General features: G+C 43.2%; 2 protein-coding genes and 1 pseudogene across 3 annotated transcripts; all 3 read left to right on the top strand.

The window, feature by feature from the left end:
* The first annotated feature begins 4,539 nt into the window (after window positions 1–4,539).
* On the top strand, window positions 4,540–7,273 carry LOC129584342 (uncharacterized). 2 transcript variants are annotated; one of them, XM_055476493.1, is made up of 4 exons: window positions 4,564–4,670; window positions 4,787–5,046; window positions 5,126–6,143; window positions 6,572–7,273. In XM_055476493.1, the coding sequence occupies exons 2-4, from the start codon at window positions 5,028–5,030 to the stop codon at window positions 7,113–7,115; spliced, it is 1,581 nt and encodes a 526-aa protein (XP_055332468.1). In that variant the 5' UTR covers window positions 4,564–4,670; window positions 4,787–5,027; the 3' UTR covers window positions 7,116–7,273. The 2 variants fall into 2 exon arrangements, with proteins under 2 accessions (XP_055332467.1, XP_055332468.1); XM_055476492.1 differs by having other exon boundaries at window positions 4,540–5,046.
* A 2,575-nt stretch (window positions 7,274–9,848) lies between these two features.
* On the top strand, window positions 9,849–12,359 carry LOC129584302 (ubiquitin carboxyl-terminal hydrolase 7-like). Its single transcript, XM_055476442.1, has 9 exons — window positions 9,849–10,281; window positions 10,421–10,521; window positions 10,589–10,748; window positions 10,818–11,093; window positions 11,258–11,353; window positions 11,421–11,523; window positions 11,726–11,883; window positions 11,960–12,021; window positions 12,082–12,359. Exons 5-9 carry the CDS (start codon window positions 11,284–11,286, stop codon window positions 12,184–12,186), a joined length of 498 nt encoding a protein of 165 aa, XP_055332417.1. The 5' UTR covers window positions 9,849–10,281; window positions 10,421–10,521; window positions 10,589–10,748; window positions 10,818–11,093; window positions 11,258–11,283; the 3' UTR covers window positions 12,187–12,359.
* A 1,739-nt stretch (window positions 12,360–14,098) lies between these two features.
* Window positions 14,099–20,461, top strand: LOC129584206 (L-lactate transporter-like; annotated as a pseudogene).
* The last annotated feature ends 448 nt before the right edge of the window (window positions 20,462–20,909 follow it).

The raw sequence follows: 20,909 nt of genomic DNA, 5'->3' as shown, positions 1-20,909 counted from the left end.
CAGGCCAAAAATTAAACACTTCTTCAAAGTCTGATCTAGAGGATCGTCGAGGATGCTGGATGCATAAGCAATTTTTCATGCGCATGCGGTTCGATTATACGCTCGCAACATCACACTTTAGTATCAAAAGTATGAAAGCACATAGTTATATTTACATACGAGATTTGCTGATAAGGGAAGCGTCGTTTATGCACGAAATCAGATGGTAAAATTTCTCAGTTAGATATTGCGGCAAAGTGTGTACAATAAATCCTGCACAGGCACTAAAAACATGCACTAAGAATCGCCCGCATGATGGTTTCGAAATGATAGTGGTTGGCGTCTGGCTAGTTGTATGAATCGAACTGTGACTTGTACTTTCGCTTACAAAATATGTAAAAAAGCTAACCGAAACAAGCGCTAAATGTTTAAACTCGTACCATTTTACTTATTGTCCAGCGCAAGCGTTATGTATGTGTGTTGGCGGTTGCTCAATAAAAATATTTGCGGTACGGTAAAATGCATTTTGACCCATCATATACCTGTGGCAGTCGTCACATACTGTATTGTCGAGTCAACTTGGCACTTTTTCGTATAGTGCATGAATTAGCCACAACACTACGATTTATTGTTCGTAGTAATTTGCCTCAATGTTATTCCGTGCATATTTTCTCTGCAGTTCTGTGTACGCATACGAGTATAATCGCTTTTTAAACTAGTCCCCATTTAAGATCTGTCCACCTGTAGAGGTGGAGTCGGGTGGACGTCTGGCATTGCTGACGATAAAATTAACTTACTGTACATAACGCCTTTTGTACAACGTGTGTATCTTAAGAATGATACGAACGTCCAGACGCATGACGCAAAGATCAAGCTGCGCCCAGCCCGGGGTTATTGCTCACAGGAATTCCAAGTATATTACAGCAAAGCAGACCTATCACACAATGCTCGCGGAGTCAGCGTGGGAGAAGAAAATCCACGGGGCACCAGGAAACCGCGTTCCCCCAATGCTGCTGCAGAGCAACGGGATTAGAATGGTGTCAGGATAACAATGTTCCGCAGCGGGACTACAGTGCAGTTTTGGTTTAATTATTTTAACTTTGCAAGGTTAGCGCATGGAACGGTAAATAACAATTTTCATCGTTTGGATAGTTACCGAAACGTCCCAATTGCCGCCCGTTGGCACTGGTTTTTATAGTGGCTGACATTTAATTACTGAAACTAGGATTAGATCGTCCCTGTGGGAATTTTAACAGATTGAAATATATCTTTTGGCAACGCAGAACAGTACTCAATGACGAAGAGACCGCATACATCGGAAATGATGGGGGTTGCCGCATTAAATGGATATCTGAGAATTATTGTCAAGAAACGATAATCTTTATTATACACGTACACGCATGCGTATCAATTCGCGGGAATCTCCATCACATAACACGTGCGTGGCGTTGCGCTTAAGTAATCGGACTGTTTTTCCATACCCGTACAGCAATTCGCTGTCAATATGGATTTCATTAACAAACGGGCATAAGTGAAACCAAATACAGAAAAATTTAATTCCGTTGGCCGAATTGAGAATAAAAATTTAATCGGAAATTCACACCGCGAAGCGTTTTTACTCCGAGATAAATTAGTTTTTCTGAACTCTCCTTCCCCGTCTTTCCGAAAATGTCAGCTGCCCGGTTCGATTTCAACCGTACCGGCAACGCCTCAATTTTAATCCCAACCAAATCCGAGCTGGACACGTGGCTGGGAACAACCATGGCCATCGGTGGCTTTGGCGGAGTGGCCATAACCTTTTTATTAATTGTCATGCTGACATCCGGAAAGGTCACAACGGTATCCGGTAAACTGATCATTCAGCTGGAGTCGGTGGAGTTGTTTATGTGTGTCGTGGAGAATTTGCTGAGCAATGTTCCCCTGTATCTCAAACAGACCGGCCACACCGTCCATATTCACTGTCCTGCAGCACATTTTAGTTTACTGTCACTGTCGTTTGTTGCCAATTGGGCGGCGGCGGTATTAGCTATTAATCGCTTCATCGCCATCTTACTGCCGCATCAGTATCGCATACTAAACAGAAAGCGCTCCGCCGTCACGATGCTGTTATGGCCGTGGTTTTTTGTATTAACGACTTCCATTCCGTTGTACATTCAACGGGATATAACTGTGGACATGTTGTCCAGTGGAGCATGCGGGGTCTCTAGGGTCCTGGGCCCGACACTATCAGTTGTCGGGTCACTCAATAGCTACGTTCCGTATACGCTAGTTGGACTGTCGTATTTGGCCATATTTCTTAAACAGAAACTCGTGTTCGGGACACCGGTGATGCCGGATCGGCAGGTGGTTCGCGATGCGGTGATGCGGAAACGATTGGCCATGGCTCGGGTGCTGTTCTGTTCGTTCGTGTGGTATTGTTTATGTCAACTGCCCGCGCCGATCGTGGACACAATGTATCCGAGAGCCAGGATGCGGGATGATAGATTTGTTATGTGGTTGCGAACGACCTGGGTGTTGGGATACGCTATTAACCCGGTATGTGGTTGCCAGACGAAACGAATAAATACATGAATATCTACATTAAACGTGTTCGTTTCTTGTAACTGTTCAATGTGCACCATTTTTAAAAAATATTCCAGTAAAACAGTTCCAAATTATGAATAAAAAATGAAGTAGTACACCAAGAGGATGTAGCGTACGAAATAGTGCAGCTGAGGCTATTACACGATTTGGATATGCGCGTACCAAGTTACCAATGCATGCCGCAGTATGTCCTAAGATATTGTATAGCTGTTTTGCTATACTTAGGACGTGTATAGATTTATATTTTTTTATTGTACAAGTATCTGAACGACGTGATACTCAACAAACAGCTGCGGCTTGAAGAACAAAATCAATATCAATAAAAGTGCAGTATGTGTTTGCTTTTGCAGTTGTTCTTTTTCGCTATGAGCCGAGATTACCGCCAAGGTGCCCGCCGGCTGTTGAAAAAAATAGGAGTATTGATGAGCGCCGGGGTGCAGGATAGCGAAGTGAAGGATGCGTCATCGCGAACTCGAAGCAACAGTGGTCATCGGATGAGGCTTTCGAGTTTCAAAGTGGAGACTAAATTTTAAAATAATGTGAGTTCTTGATGGCAAACTTATTCCATAGTTGAGATCTTTCCTTAACTTAAAGGCTGCAAAGCATCCTTCCTCGGGGGTATGCTGAGATCAGCTTTGGAATTTTCTCAGTACGTACCATCAACGCCCGTTTCACTAGCGACCGTGAGCTGTTTTGTAAATCCTTTTGTCTGACTAAGAAAGCGCATGCTGTTTCTGGCAACAACAAGGCGTCAGCAGTAATCTTAAAGGAAGATTAAAAAGGTCAGCTAGCCCGAACTGGGGCATTTGTTACCACCCAGCTTAAAAGAATTTTGTAGCAAACACTTTCGGTCTGAAAATGACTGGAACTGTACTGCAAGAAAATATTTGTGTATGTTAGCCCGAATCCGAGATGTTGTTGTACAATAACAGTAGAAATACAATACTTTCAAAACTGTACCTGTTTACCGTACCATACGGTATTTCGTGTCACCCCATGCTTCATTATTTTGCATTCTGCAGACCATAATTATTGTACAGATCGTATGATCAACCGAACATAAAACAAAACCTTTTGACCGCAAGGATGATTATTACCAATATTTATAATTTATGTAGCCTGATTAAGCAGCGCTGTTGCTTAACTTGCTTTTGAATATACTAGTAGTTGAACACGGATGAACATTGGCTTACGACTTTATTTCGACTTTCAGAGACAATTTATTGGGGGAAAAATACCGCGTCGATTAGATGCAATATCTTTCTTTAATAATAACGCTTTAGATTCTGCTTCAGCATTCGATGTTATTATTGTGGAACTGCTGACTGACAGAAACCCATCGAAAGTTAATATTTCTTCCTAACGAGTACAGTACACATAATGTTCTACAAGAATACGTCACGTCACTGCAGTGCATAGTGCATCACACTCAGGATCAGCCCATGTACTGATGTACGTATGTGGCATCCATATGGTAATAAAATTTCAAATGACCACTGGACGTGAGAAATGATATGATTACAGATTTTGACTAGCCGTGGAGAACGAAAATCCTGGCACAGATAATGGATATTCTTATAATAGTTACTACGCATTTTGTTTTAGTAAATGCCGGTACAAGTGCTAGGGTAGCCTTTGGATTGTTGTAAACTACGTAAAATTACAGAAAACGCAAATGAATCTATTTGCGATTAAGCTGACTATCGGTCGGTTATGGTCCAGTGTGCTCACAAACAAGACCACGTCTTCGACCATAATCAGTCAGCTAAATTCAGAACTTGAACGATCTGTACAGTCTAGTACAGCATACGGCTATGTTGAAACAATTACCGTATCAGTGATCCCAGGTAACCCAATCTTATCGGCTGGCTTTTAATGCATTCAGTGATGTATCGCTCGCCGAAGGATAACGGCAGTAGCCTTTATACCGCCGAAGTTCCATAATTTCTTATTTGCAAAAACCTGATGAAAGCCAGCTAATTTTATAGCTGGCCTGGCTAGGTGATGTCGCAGCCCGAATAGTTGAACACTTACGCAACTGCACACTTGAGTGAACCGATAATCTGAAAAATGGAGTAAAGCCGCGGCAAAAGCCCAGCAAAATTCCCGTACGTGATGATAATATTAGGGTATATACCGTTCAGTCGCTGGAAATTATGGGCAACACTGTCTCAAATAAACCTGACGAAAGAATTCTTGGCTGCAACAGCGAATATTGTTACAGCAATGCAGACCTTATTGGACGCGGAACTTTCGGTCGCGTTTATAAAGCCACGCTAACCAAGCGCGGCAATTTTACTGGAGCAAGTGCCGTGGCTGTGAAGGAAATCGTCATTGCCAGTCCGGAAATATGGTTGAAGCGGCAGCACCGTCTGCAGGCTCTCATTGCACTCCGACACGACCGCATTGTGCCGTATTACAGAATCGCCGTTACTAATACTGTGGGTGGCACCCTTGTTGAACTGATGATGGATTTGTATGATGGTGAGACAGCCTCCATTAGAAAACATACACTTTTAAAATATTTCATTTAATTCTTTGCCGCTTGTTCAAATTATTTAAGGTGATCTCGCGACTGTTTTGAGAGAAGCTAAGAAGAATAAAAGTCTCGAAGATAATTATGAAAAGGTCATCCGGTACGCCAAAAGCATTACCTGTGGACTGCAGTTCCTTCATGAAAACGGCATCATTCACGGAGACCTCAAGCCGGGCAATGTCCTGATTAAATACTTGCCCAACAACACGGAAACACTCGTCATTGGTGATTTGGACGATCTGATTCTTATGCAAGAAAATACGACTTGTACAGCCGATGTTTCGCAGCTACGCGGGACTCCCCGTTATATGTCGCCAGAAATGCTGAGGAAATTTTTAGCTGAACTTGGAATGGTTAGTCTAGGGAGGCCGGGACGGAAAACGGATATCTGGAGCTTAGGTTGCATCATCCTGGAGATGGCTGAGTGCTGCTTGCGATATCATGTCAAGCAATTAGAAAATACTCATAACGATACCGTGATCCAGGCGGGAGATGCCATTACTGACGAGTTGTTCAAAATTCTGATTGCGGATGGTTACCGTCCGTATGTCTGTGATGCCATACCTCGAGATCTGGCTGCGTCAATTCGACAGTGTTTGCAACGAGACAGCGAAAGCAGGATAACGGCCGACGCTTTGCTACAGAAGCTGCACAAAACCAGATTAATAGTGTTCTTCCAACACAGCCTCTTCTTTCCATTTGTATGGTTGACCAGTGTTTTTGACCCGTTGACCGGTACCGTAGAGGAGCTGAAGAACCCGGAAGATGTGTTGACGAATTTTACTCCGGTTTTGAATGACAGCCTGACCGCCACAGACCACGAAATGTTGCTTTATAGAGAAAACAACGGTATTCACGAGTTACATCTATGGAATGTCTGCCAACAAACATGGCGCTCACTTATCCTGCCGGTAGTAACGCATTACGAGAATCCTATAGTAGTTGATAACAAAATTTACTTCTGGGATGAGAAGGACGAAAAGCCGGTTTTTAAGGCGGTCAACCTTTCCGAAGGCAGCACGGTAGAGTTGAATAACATGCCAAGGTAAGTCAGTGCAATTTGTAGGGTACATCCATTTTATGAGAAAACCACCTTTAAAAAAGTGACCTTTAGTCGTGCAGTGTGATGCGTCACAAGCATACGTTTTATATGATATGTGCAAGCCATGAAAGTGACCTGTGATGAAACAGATTTGTATAGAATCCTTGGTATGTAGGTATACGCGACGGAATATGAGAATGTCGAACCGAGCCATTTTTTGTAGTAAAATGTATTCTCTGGTTACTACTAGATGCATACGGTTTCCCAGTAGGCGCCCGCCTGGCAAAGGTGGTAAATTTTGCAGTGCGCTTCTCGGCTAATACCTTTTCATTCTATTTGCTTGTACTTTCGACTTGCGGTAATTGCAGGTTGCAATGATAACGAAGCTTCGGGGTTTTTTTGTAAGACAGCACTTAAATGTTATTTTGTAGATTGGAATTAGTAACGGGAATAACTACCAAATTAGGGCCGAAAATATTTTACGCAACCGGAAGAATGCGACCATTTTCAACCTGGACTTGGGTGAAATGTTTCGACACAATCACTGGACAATGGGAATTCTTTCCCGACTTGCTCCAGGGTCACTCGCGCTTCGCCATGGTTGCTACGGACAAGAACGTATACATCCTGGGCGGGAAAACCCTTTCCAGACATCTGGGCCGATGGGAATGGGGAACCACAGCGTCCTGTATCCGCTTGAACACACGAACCGCCACTTGGGAAGAGATTTATCCGCTGCGCCAACCACGCTACAATCATGCAGCGTGCATCGTCGGTGATCGCATCTACGTGTGCGGCGGCATGACGGCTAGCGATGAGTATGCACAAACCGTTGAGGTGTACGATACCGAACTCAACGGGCCCTGGTCGACAATAACCGGGTCAATGACAGACGAGTATCGGAAACGGCTTCAGACGTTCGTAAAAGCGTCCAAAAGTCATCATTATACCTTTGCTTTCACGTTAGACCGATGAATCGGTACCGCTCTGAGTTCCGTACAGGTGAAATCTCATGTACTCTGTGCTGGTCTTGCAGAGTATTTAATGTTGCATCAGGATTGGCCTAGTTCTAGCATTGGTTTACCAGAAAACCTTGAGCATACGTTTCAGCAAACTACCGGATGTTGTTGGTTAATTCAGTCTGCTAAATCCAGATTGATTTACCAAGATTGTCGATGATAAAGCTTAATACCGCTTTCGGTATCTGTACAACGTACAGCTGAATTAAACAAGGAAAAATTTATTTACGGTAATCAGTGACAAGACAGCAGGTATTTACACCTTACTATTGCATTTTCATTTTTTTATACTTCTATTGTGAATGCAGTCTGAACTTGCAGTCAGTCTGTATTATGCAGGTGCGACGCGTCATGCAATTTCGCAGACTTTTGTTGCAGTGGTGGCGCACAGCCGCAACAACAATAATATCGAAATGCTGCGCTGAAGGATTTGCAGCAGGTTTAGTGCAGACAAATTTCATCGTTTGGTTCTTGCAGCTAATGAAATACATAGTGATAGGGAGCAAAAATATAATCCGGTTTATTTCTCGCCGCACCTTTCTTCTGAAAAACGGCTATCCTGTCACTAGAATAATAATCTTGTTACGGTGAAAGCGCACTCCTAAAGAAATGGCAAACATTGTTTTCTCATAATGAAACATTGAAACCTATATAATCCGCCCACGCGTGACCTTGGAAATCCCCTCGGTGGCGACCAGATGTCAAAACGCTGGAAGGTTCAAGATTTCTAACGATCCACTGGTTCATGATAAAGGAACGTGATGCACCATTAAGCGGTACCGGAGATGATTAGGAGCGTTTTCTAAGACTGTTCATGGGTGATGTCTCGCAGTTAACGAGACTCCCAACCGTGAGTTTATTATTACCCTTACATAATAGCCATACTGGAGTCATTGTAACGTGTTGAATTAAGTGTGCATCAAAAGCGTCCGGCTTTAATAAATTTCATTCGAACACCTTCATCGTTAGCAAACACTAAAGTAAGATTTTGCCAGGATATCAATTTTTACCGCTTGTATCCGCAATGGATGCCCAGTTCCTTGGTTACGTCAATGCAAGTTTACAAAGCATCCAGAATCTTAGCAGCCTTTCTCTGAACCATTTGGCTCCTGTTCCAATGAAATGGACCTTTGCCACGGTTTCCGACCTTTTTGCGGTTACCATTGGGACGTTAACCAACGCGGCTATTTTAGCCATAGTCTTATATTCCAAGACAAACGTGTCAACTTTCTCGGTGTACCTGGTTAATCTCCTAATTGGCAATCTATACCACAACCTTCCCCGGCCTTTATTACTCTTTCTTATGGCAAACGTCCCGAGACTGCAGAAAAGCCCGGCCTACTGTACAGTAGTACTGTACATCCAAGCAACATCCATGGCCGTTGTAATCTTATCGCATCTGGTCATCACGATCAACCGACTGTGGGCTGTATTCCTGCCGTACTCATACCGGGCCCATCATACAAAAAGACTGGCAATGGCTTTTTGCGTGACGACATGGCTGTACGCCAACACACTTCAGAACGCCGCCGTTATATTAGACGCGATGTATTATCGCCCGCCGGTGGACAAGCTGAACGGACGTTGTACTATGGCAAATCATTCCATGGAGAAATTAACCACGGCTCGATACATTCTCTATGTCTTACTGCCGATGCTGGGAATCTTTGTGGGCTTTATTATGATTTGGTGTGCACGAAAGACGCGGAGCCGCCAGGTTGAGGGGAACCCTCCATCCAGACGGACCGACCAGACTCCCAACACACAAGGGAGCCGGCATGACACACTGTCGGAGAAGCCGTCCAGGAAGCTCGTGGATCGTAACATCTACAGGACTTACTTTTTTATGACATTATGGACTATTTGCTGCTGGGTGCCCATAGCGGTGGCATGGGGTTTTGGAACGTTTGGCGGGGTGTCTCTTTATAGCATTTCTATGGCGTTTCAGGTGTCGTTCTTACTCTTTTATGTGGAAACAATCGTGGATCCCATTCTGCTGCTGTGTGTTAACAAAGTCTGGAGAAAAAGCTTGAGCGCCCCTTTCCGCAGGAATTAATGATTTCACTGCGCAACATCTACTGGACGCTTAAGTTTCTCGTTACTCGTTCAAAAGGAAACTTCAACAAAGATTCAGCAGGAAGCCGGCGAAAAGCGGGCCACAGAATTTCTGCGCCAGTGCACAGTGGATCAGCATCGAAATCCAACGAGGCAGTGCGGCATCTATCCTGGAACGGCACCGATAGGAAAATTAAGATTTAATGTTCTCCGTGATTAAACCGCGTGGGTTAGTTGGTGCTGGGTGATACATAAGTGAGATTTTGTTAATTGAATCATGTTTTTTCAGTTTATTACGCTTTACATAGCATTCTTCTAGCCAAAATAATAATTATTCAAGTACATTGTATCATTTGTATGTAGTATGTGCTTTATACGTACATACATACAGTCGTACAGTCGTATATTATAATACATACAGTCGTACATACAGTCGTACAATCGTACATACATACAGTCGTACAATCGTACATACATAATACATACAGTCGTACAATCGTATAAATACAGTCGTAGTTGATGCTTTTACCGTTTGACATGCAGTCGTCCGATGGCGGTGAGCGCTATCGACAAGGCTCTGGCGCATTTGTAGCACCCTCAAAAACAGTCGAACTGGCTGATGGCTACCACTACCATTACTTCGTACCGTTTACGTCTTCTGTTCTCGGATCTACTTAATCGTAACATACCGCGGTGTTTTAGCAGAATAACTCCTGCAGATCGTCAAAATTCTACGTAGAAGATGCTGTAACAGTAGTTCTGTTTGAATCTGACTTTGTAAACTTTGATACTGTGAATTGATGTGATGCTGAATTGATTGGTTTAAAAAATGCTGATGTTTTTGACAATTGTAAAATTACGTTAAATTGATGTTGGCAGAGTGCTAGCAATCTGTGCAGTCATGTCTCGGAATCCCATACCAGCTTCGAATTCCGAAAATCGTGCTGGAATTCGGACGATTGGTGACGGCATGCAGCGCTTGTTGACAGGTGGCGAAATGAGCGATGCACAGTTCGCGGTGGGAAGGGATTATGGTGCCGGCACGTGAAGATCTTCTCAGTCCACAGGTATGTCCGCTCCTCATTGTGGTGTCAGTGTGTTATCTGGTCGTCCAGGATCTGTAAATCTGTATGTCTAACTGAACTTTCCACTTCGCTTTGCTGACTAATCGTTCGCATTGTGTTGGCCCATTCTGGGCGTTCGCAGCGCAGTATTCCAGACGATGTTCTATGGAAGTGTCCCAGAAACTGTGCAACTCCTATCGACATTCCCGATATTCTTCCCGAGACCTTCGATAATATGCTCAGGTATGTCTCGTTGCCTTGGTTTCTTGAGCGATTTTTGCAGCATACAACGATACGGTTAATTGTACAGTTATATCTACACGGACGCTGCGAAGAATTTTACCCAAGATAGCGTCTTCCACACTTTGGGTTGCGCGGATAAATATGATTTACCATTGTTGGTGGTCATGTGCACTGACTTCATCCTTGATAAGCTCGACTTCAGCAATTGCTTGAGCATGTTGGACAGTGTGGGTTTTCTGTAGCATTTGCTACTTCTGATCACCGCAAACCAGATAATGAAAAATTCTTTTCTGTAGGCGGTTCACTGCCAATGAAGACGTTATTTGTGCAAACATAACGAGCTCGGCATTCTGTGTTAATAAATCTGAAGACTGCTAAAACTGCTTACTTGTCAACAGAGGAATTTTTTTTCGCTTGTTTCTGCTGGTACTGGTAGGTGGGCTGCAAACATGTGCACGCGAAAGAACATGGATGCATCCTCCGCCAACCGGCGCGATGTTTTAGGCCGAGCGTTGTTTCTCATTCGGTTTCCGCTGCTGACGCATGCTCAGCTGCTGGATGGGCCCTTGAAGGTACGTTCTTCGCAACGATTGCGGATCTGTCTGTCGGTAATGCTTAGAGTGATCGGTCCATTCAACGTTCCTACGTTGCCTGCGAGCCAAGCGTAGGCTGAGAACAATGAGCCGCCGCAGTAAGTACTGGGAAAGCCTTATCGGAAATCTGTTGTTTTATTCAGGACGGTTTATTGCTGCAATCGGAGTAATGGACATTTTCAAATACAAGCACGCTGCCAGCAAGCCGCTGCTGCCGTTCCGCACGGAGCCTCGACGAAGTTAGTGCGTTCATGCGTTTGTTGAAAATTGCAGCCTTCGTTATGGAAGCAGTTGTACCAATTCTAGATGTGCGCGCTAAGGGTGTCATTAACTTTACGGTTCCTGATGCCAGGAAGCTGCAGGAGAGGGATATATTTAGCGAACCTATTACAGTTAGAAAACTGCTTTGGTGAGAGGCTTCAGTATCGAAATTTTGTACAAACTTGTCAGGATGCATGGCAACGTGTGCCAGCACCAGCATCATGTTGTATTATTTACAGTACTTGTTTGTTTATTGTTGTAGTTTAGTTCACGATGAATTAAAGAGCAGTACGCTCCTTGATAACTATTCGGGTGTTTAGTTGACTCTATTAATATGGTTCGTTTCGCAGGAGAATCAAAGCTGGACAGGAAATTAACAATGAGTCTGCTACTTTGGATGTCTACCTCTCTTGCTCTGGTTGTGCGAAATCGACTTCCTGGGCGTGTCAGGTTAATGCAAAGCTGTGTCTGCTGCCCTGGAAAGCGGAAACTGCACCAGTTACGAAAGGTATACACGCTTGCGACGGCATTTTAATCTTAGACGGCTCTTATAAGTTTCGCAGATCTTTTCCAGTATTTTACAGAGCTGTCAAAGTTGTTCGACAAGGATAGCCGTGCCTGGGGATTTTCGTTTATTTCTATGGAGGTGAATGTTTTGTGCGGGGGAAATCGTTGACTAAATATTGTTGAATGTTTGTGATTACAGTGGTTGCTGGATCCGATGACAGGCTACGTTAATCCTACTGACTTCTCCTTGAAACTGCAAATCCAGATGTCTGCCGATCTCCCTGCCGGAATGGAGTGCCTTTAATTTGCGGGTGGACGTGTCTGTATGAAAAACAGTGGCGCTGTGAGAAATGTTTTTGGGGAACGATTTTATGACTTCCCCGGCGTTCTCATAGGACATAAACGTTTTCTTATGTTGAATTTTGTACCCCCCTTTTCGACTAAGTGGATTTCGGTGGCTAAGGAGCCATAACTTAATCAAAGGGAATGTTCATACTTGGAGTCGCTGATTAGGTAGGATGTTTCCGGTGATAAATTTATGTGCTTTTGGCAGTTATGTAACTTATGTTGTATCTCAGTACAGCAAGTATATAAAATTGTATACAGTTGTCAAATTCAGAACTGTTAAGCGATTTGGTTGTTCAGTCGGCTGAGCACATCAGCGCTCTTCCTTTATCTAATAAACCTAATTTACATTATTATTATCAAGTTATGCCGAAGTAAACACTCGGAAATGCATATTTCCTACATCTCCGCAGTACGCGTTAGTAAATTAATCCATCGGACGGTAGCTGGAAGATGAAAGGCGAACCCCAGATGTTGCCATTAGCTGTAACAGTACGCTGTAACGCTAGTGACTCTTCCTTCCATAATTATTAAGTTACTGACGTGTGTCATGGCATATGTTTCTGTGAAAAGGGATCCTCTTAACTGGATAACGCCTCGCTAAACCGAGAACTCAAGCATCTTTGCTTTCACCGCACTATTTATCCGTTTCGTTATGCGTCTATGAAGCCCAACCTTTGGAGTCGAATCGCAGCACTAAAATCTGATACAGAAGAGCCCAGAGCAGGCAGCGCACGGATTTACATAACAGCAACCAAACGAGTAAACTCTGAGCAGTAATAAATGCCAATGAAAATCATTGGCAAACAGCAGAAGAACGAAGCCCGGTAAAGAGCGCTACAGCAATTTCCCAGCTAGTTGCGTCTAAATAATAAAGATTATTTTCTGTTGTCTGTAAAGAAACAAATTATCAACCACTTTTAATGATGACATTTAAAAATTAAACCCGAACTCTTGACCGACATCATTCGAACGTTCGAGGTTACGAGTCAGGCCGAAGTACTCCGCCGTTCCTCGACGATGAACGGGCAGCAACTCATTGCCAATTCAACAAATCAAACTGACATTTGGTTGTACCGCGAGGTTAATGATACCCTTAGCGCTCATGCGCACTGGAATTTCGCCACAATGTGCGACTTTTTTAGCGCTCACAATCGGGACGTTCACCAATGGCGCCATTCTAATCATTGTGTTGCGCACGAGGACCAATGTCTCCACGTTTACCGTTTACCTGGTGAACCTTCTGCTCGGTAACTTATATCACAATTTTCCGCGTCCACTGCTGCTGGTCCTATTTATGTGGTTTCCCGTAATACGTAATATCCCCGTTTGTTGCACATTGGTCTTATATTTTCAAGTGACCTCGACGGCCGTTGTCATTTTATCCCATCTCATCATCAGCATCAACCGACTGTGGGCTGTTTTTCTGCCGCATTCATATCGGGCGCACCACACCAAAACTGTGGCCATCGGATTTTGCATCGCGATCTGGCTGTATTCTAATACACCGCAAAGTGTAGCGGTGTTGTTAGATGCTCTGTATTATCGAATCAAGAAAGAACCTGTGGGTGCTGGATGAACGTTCGGGCCATGAGCGAACTGACAACGGTGCGGTATGTTCTCTATGTGTTAACGCCGATGGTGACTATTTTTCTGGGATTCATCGTGATTTGGTATGTGCGGAGAAGTGCCACTAGACGAATCGATTTATCACTCAGTCCAACCGGTCTGTTCGGAGTACGCAAGGTTCCGCCTCTGGAAGACTTGTTGGTCCGGTACGAACTCTGACCGATCGCAATTTGTACACAACGTATTTCTTCATGACCTTGTGGACCATTTTTTGCTGGCTGCCCATTGGGGTGGCGTTGGGTATGGGGACATTTGGTGGGGTGTCGGATACCGGGGTGAATGTGGCGTTTTACGTGTCGTTCTTGATGTTCTACGTGGAAACCGTGGTAGATCCGATTTTGCTGCTATGCGTCAATAAAGAATGGAAGAAGTCGTGATGCTGCGTTTGAGTCCAATAAGCATCCTCCACGATGGCTTGCGTCGTTACGATTTGGGGTGTATCGGATCAGGCTGATATGGCAATTTGAGCAGCCTTAATATGGGGAATGATCCAAATTGTATGTCATCTTGTAGTTTCGAGAAATCTCAGTAAATCGGACTGAAAACTAACATTGCGAGTGCGGTCATCTACAAAGGTCATTCTGGGTCTGGCTACGCAAATATAGTATCTCACAAAATGATACGCACCAAAATTTGCACTTAACAAAGTATTAAAGCTAAGAAAGGTCGGTAATATAGTTACACTGAGTCTATACGAGCAATAATTACAAAATTTCTTAGTTCTGCAGGATTTTGCAATTAATGTAGTCATGCATTTGCTATCGCACTTTTTAAGCATTTAATCAACTCTTTTAAAAATTATTATACAGGCACAGTCTCCTGCACAAATAATTTTGGAAATTTCTATCCAGAAAAGTTTCTATCTATTGCAACTCAGCATTATATGAAAAAATAGTCTGATTAACGCGTCATGAAATTCCAAAGTCAAAGTTTTGAATGCGCGAGTCAACAGAATATTGTTCTAAAGAAGACGTGTCTTAAAAACGGGAATTTCTACTAATACATAGTACGAGTAACAACAATTTAGCAAGAAATTATTATTTATAAAGTATTAATTGTTTGAGCTGGCATTGTATAGGCATACTTAAGCAATAAGATGATATGTTTACGTTCACGCGTCACTATGCAGTCCATTGTACAATCCTATCGGTGTCACGTGAACGATTTTCAGCCGTATCGAGAGGCAGGTATCGAGATTGTAGTCAGCACAAAAGGCTTACGATGAGGCAATTTTGATATACGATAGGCTCTTGCATCATCACAGCGTACTAATACCGGACCGTTTGACGATGGGATTGACAGTAAAAGAAACAAATATCGTCAAGCATTATGCTCGCTTGATGTAACCCACTCGCGGTGGCGGTGGTCTCCATAACAACGGCTGCAGTTGCCAAAAACACGAAAGTTTTGAATTGCAGAGTAAACTAAGTATTCTTGATTAACCAGCAAAGTAAAGTCAAAAGAAGGATAAAATTATTTGAAGTTTTTTATACCAAGTGGAGCGGTTTCCAAAACACGATTCTACAGCCATTTGCGTTTACCATGCTAAGCTTACGGAGCAGTTGGAATTACTCTGCAAGCTGTTGACTCCGACTCCCTAGACTTCGTGTTAATTAAAATGCTCCTAGAAACGTTCACTGGCGCTCAAATTTAGATGTTCTGATATCGAAAAATAATACGGTTCTGACTTACAGCTGGACGCGGTTTATCTCATACAAAGTGCCAAGGCTGATTAGAGCTGCGTTTCTTTCACGAAAGCATGACTCGACTGTATATTTTCGTTGTGATGAGTGCGACAGCTCTAAAGTGCTAACGATACGGTTCCGATACGGTGTCTGTTCGTTTAGGACCATACCGTGACTGTGTAGCGACTACAATCTATTGTCGAGTTGACAGTTTTCTATGCGCAATCACTGGTCAGCATAATGGAAAGGTATTTTGGCAAAAAAATACAAACGCAGGCCGCGCATGCAACACTTGGATAAAAAATGCTAAACACCAGGCACTTTGAGCGGATGATTAGCAGGTATTAGAGTCGGGTTGATTGTATCGCAATTTGACTTGGAATGAAACCAGTACAGCCGGTGTATTGTTCGTCATATTTTCCCTTTTCAATAAGGGCGGCACGTTGCCGGTAATGTAGCCGTAAGGCATATACTTGAGCTTTTTTTGTCCATCTTCACATATCATAGTTTGCTGCTACCGATAATTACACAAAATTCCCAAAGGCAAATTACAGAAAAATGATAATATCTTTACAGCTGACAATACATGCTGCTCAGAGGTGCTGCAACAGTTAATCCGTTTTCTTTGGATCATAATTGGAAATTCCCTTCACGACTTTTGTGTCGAAAAAGATTGCCCGCACTTCTTACCTTCATGTGATTATTTTTGGCTTTATCATCCGCTGATTGGATTATATATCTTAAGCTGGACTATATATCTTAAGCTTATTTTCTTCCGTGTTTGACCAATTTGTGTTTAAATTGACGTGGGCTGCTTATACTCTTGATTCAGTTTTTTGGTATAATATGTACATTGTATTTGGTGGCATGGAAGATTACGCTGTTCCGCAGTGGACCACGGTTTATCAACAGCCTTAAATACCGTGTGATAAAGCATCCGAATTGTTTGCCCACTGTTTCTGTGATTTGATTTTGTCATTCGAAAGCTGACACTCAAGCCAACTTTTTATAAATTGTTTTGAAAAGGTTAGTAGAATTCTGGTGTAGCAAAAAATTTAAATTTGTGCGCAGCAAAATTAGGACCGCACAATTGTTTTTTAACTGTTAACAGTACATATTAACTGTTAGTTACGGGTAGTACTTAGTGACATGTATTGTGCTCAGTACTCATTAAATTATGTATTTTTACTTCTAGTTAATCGTAATGACATGTATTGTACTCATTAAATTACAGTATGTACCTGTACTACCGCGTTACTAATTGCGTGCGGCAAAGACTCGCTGCTTATAAAGTAACTGACATCAGCAAATCAAAATCATTTCTTGACTACTTGCCGGAAATTTTTATTCTTAGCCTGGTTAAAGTTACAAAAAAATAACTGCGTGAAATTATTACAAAGAATGCAGAAGGGTATTCTTGCAAATTTTTGAATAAAACGGAAACAGTAGTAGTGACTAGTGAGTTATTTGGTCGAGATGTTCGGGTGGTCATAACGGAACTGATTGTTTACTACCGGATAATATTATTGCTATGGCTAAGTGGTTAACAGCACAATTAGTGCCGTCAAGACTACTCATAAAAATTTTTCTCGTAAGTACACGATCTGAGACAGCTCGTCTCGTGTATGACTGCTGCGGCGCGGTACAGAAACATTGCGCAATCGTCCACAGCGTGAATGAAAGGCTTTACCAGTAAATGCCGGCAAAACATGCCGTGTTGTTGTTCTACGGAATACTCCGTACGCGCTAACATGTAGCCTACGATCGGACATAACGACAACATTTTGGAGCAGCTTGTGCCATTTGTAATGCACTTCTCTAGTTGTTCTCGCCTGTCCTACGGCTGTTGTGTATTTTCGTCATTTTTTTGCACTGTGTACTTTTCTGTTGTGAACACTTAACCATATTGACTACATTCGATGGTGATTTGTATTAAATGCTATTTACAGATTTCGGTCCAGAATGAGCGCTATTTGGCATAAAATCAAGAGCCATTGCGTACCATTACAGCGAGACGAAGTACGTCCGCACCGAGGACCAGCTGGAACGGGAACGATGGCTCATCCCCAAACTGATCCCGTTCAGTCGCTACATGCTGATGCCAGCGGCTGTTCTCATTCAGGTTTGCTAGTTTTTGGGGTTAATTATATACACCCCGCTCAAGCAATAATTGCATTTTTTAACTTATCTATCGCTACCAGCCAGTTAATATAGTTGTTATCAATACCATCTAGCATTCATCATGTTCTAGGTATGCTGTGGTTCCTGTACGCCTGGAGCGGATTCAATTTACCTATCGAAGCTAAACTGTATGGATTTACAGCGGATCGCGCTATTGGTGAGTAATACGCAGGTGAATCTTTAATTTTATAGTATTAATTTCTTGTTAAAATTTTTTTGTGCAGCTGTCAACGTCTTCTACGTGGCCGTGGCGATTTTCGCCCTGAACGCCGCCTTCCTTGGGCCCTGGATGGAGCGCAACGGCCACTGAAGGAGCTATGTTGGGCGCCTGTCTGTTTTACCTGGGCAATTTTGGTTACCGCTCTCGTCTACGTCAACCAAATGTGGCTGATATTTATCGGTACAGTACAGTAAATTATAAAACTACCAGAATGTGTACCTAGTTTAATATAAGCCGTTGTAAACCATCAGAACGCAACTGACAACATATGTATTATGTATACTACATCAAAATTTTCCAGGATACGGTGTTATTGGCGGCGCCGGTCTGGGCATAAGCTACATCTCCCCGGTGTCACCGTTGCAAAAATGGTTTCCGGAGATGCGAGGCATCGCGGCGGGATTGGCGGTGTGCGGCTTCGGTGCCGGTAGCATCTTCTCGCCTTACACACAGAAGGCTTTAATTGGACCGGACTACGCCAAGACCGGACAGATCAATCTGGGCATTGAGCTAACCTTTGTCATCCTGGGTTCCTGCTATTTTGTTATCATGGCTCTTTGCGCAATGGTCCTCCGTATGCCTCCGTAAGTGTTGCGTTTGCTCGTATAGTAGCAGAAAACTGCCTTTCAAAATAGTCTGCAATCTAGAGCTCTAATTTCGCTAGAACAGTATTTTTTTATTACTCCCCGAATTTCCTGGGCAATATATTTTGATCGCAACAAGAACACTTAAATGACATTCCACTACTGCCATATGTACAGATAATAATATTTGCAATGTTTGACGAAAATGTGTACAGTAATTAACACCTATCCATAAAAAAGTAATGTGTCAAATGCATATTTTGATTTCCTCGGCAAACACTTAGAGCTATTTGTAAAGCTCGAGTTGCACCTTCACAATATTAATATAGCTATTTTGTAGGCCGGGATACGTGGTGAAAGGCGTGACGGTGCACACGGTCAAAGCGCCGAGAATTTGTTCGTGGCCAAGAAAACCGTGGTCGACGATCCGGTGCCGGCAGCGGAAAATGGGAAAGTCGAAGCCGACATGGAGATGGATAAGATGGCCGCGCGCAAAAGCCGCAGCCGCTCAAAACCACTCAGTGGTGGATGTGCTGCCGGACTATGCTAAACACTTTTCCATGTCGCTCAAGCAGGCGCTCACGTCCCCACAGTACTGGATGATGGTCAGTAAAATGAATGCGCAAATCAAAAACACAAAGCTTTTGTCCTCTTCTATGATAAGAAATTGTTTATCCGTTTTTTGTACACATTCTCATCACTAGAAAAATGCCTTACCTGAACCTCATTAATTTTTAGTATTTTATGTTCTTGGGATCGGAAATTACCGGACTCCTGATTATCTCCAAAATCCAAAGTATTGCTCAGAATCAACTCAAACAGTCGGACTCCGTATCGGCGGATATCAACTCCGGTTTGGGCGGGGTCAGTGCGAACACGCACTTTTTCCTTGGCTGCTTCACTAAAACCAGTTTCCTATAGGTAAATCTGCTGGGACGCTTAATATTGCCACTTCTATCAGATTTGATTAAAAGTCGGAAGACCCTCTTCATCTTTTCACTGATCTGTCAAGCTGTGTGCTTGGGATGTCTGCCTAGTGCGTTGGATGCACAGAGTTTAGGTGGTGTGCTGACGTGCGCCTTTATCATCGGATTCTTCTGTAAGTGTGCAGCTAAATATTTTTCTAGCTATAGCCGGTCTTTATTCATCTAACGAAACTCCGCTTCAGTTGTGTCAAATGATTTTCGAGAATTATTTGTACTGACGATGAAGGGATTGTGATACATTGCAGATGGTGGAGGCTTCGGTATGATTCCAGCGTATTTAGCTGACCAGTTTGGCGCTAAGAATGTGGGAGCAACGCACGGCGTAGTAAGTCCGCACGCTTGTACATAGCAATAATTTTAAAAAGCTAGGAATGGCTATAAACTGAAACTTTTAGATCTTGACTGCTTGGGCTATTGCCGGCGTTTGCGGCGGTCTCATTTTTACCGCTGTTTATAATCAACAGCGGCTCGCTTATCCGGATTCCAAAATGATGTGGTACGATTTTCTAATTTTAGCTGGGTTCCATCAGATTCGTGTTTGTGTAGAAAAGTACCTCATTCACTCTCTTGCTGTTGGCGTACTCGTATATCTTTTATCGAACATAGAGAATAATTAACAATGTATTACAGGTACGATGTCAACTTCCGATGGATTTTGGCTCCAGTATTATTTGCGCTAGTCTTAGCGATCTTAACGCCAACAAATCTCCGCGACCAAAACTCCCGCGCGTGAAGGCGAACGCCTGCGCTTCCGGCTATTTGGTCGAATGGTCAGGCTCATTGGACGATTTCGTACGGTTAGCGTCGAGAGGAGGAAGCTGAATGGCAGGCCTATTTGTCATCGCTGCACGTGCTGCGCTGGACGCTGAAAAGCAGGATAGCCGGAAAGGGTCCACGACCCCGGATCGGCCTGCTAAAATGTTTATTTCTGACTCAGAAGCGACCTTAACGTCCTTTAATAGGAAAAATCGCGAAGGAGCATAGAGCCGACAGGACGTCAAGCCCTGGCCGATTTTCCTCGTAGGGGGGGTTTTCAATTATGTACACAGCGTGTGTTCTTTGGTGATCCTTTTTTGTCATTTGTCAGTACGGATGAGCATTTTTTGGAATTGAGAATTGTTAAGTCGATGTGAAAAACGTTTAGATTATTCATTTTGTACCTTGTGCTTTTGGTTTCGCACATGCCACTTGTTGTAAAAGCCATGGTACAAACGGTTTATATTGTACTGAAGAGTTATGTACACTGTACAGTGATACAGTAAGATACATTTTTGTATATTAATTTAAGTTAAGCGCTGACTTTTGCCAGCGCAACGCGCGTACATGTACATAAGTTTTAGCCAAGTCCACAGTTTATCGTTAACCGTCAGCGGTACGCCGACAATGAGCATCTACAA

This window comes from Paramacrobiotus metropolitanus, unplaced genomic scaffold (genome assembly GCF_019649055.1).
Source record: "Paramacrobiotus metropolitanus isolate TYO unplaced genomic scaffold, Prichtersi_v1.0 Parri_scaffold0000013, whole genome shotgun sequence".
NCBI lineage: Eukaryota > Metazoa > Tardigrada > Eutardigrada > Parachela > Macrobiotidae > Paramacrobiotus > Paramacrobiotus metropolitanus.
This window is presented reverse-complemented; position numbering and strand designations above follow the sequence as displayed.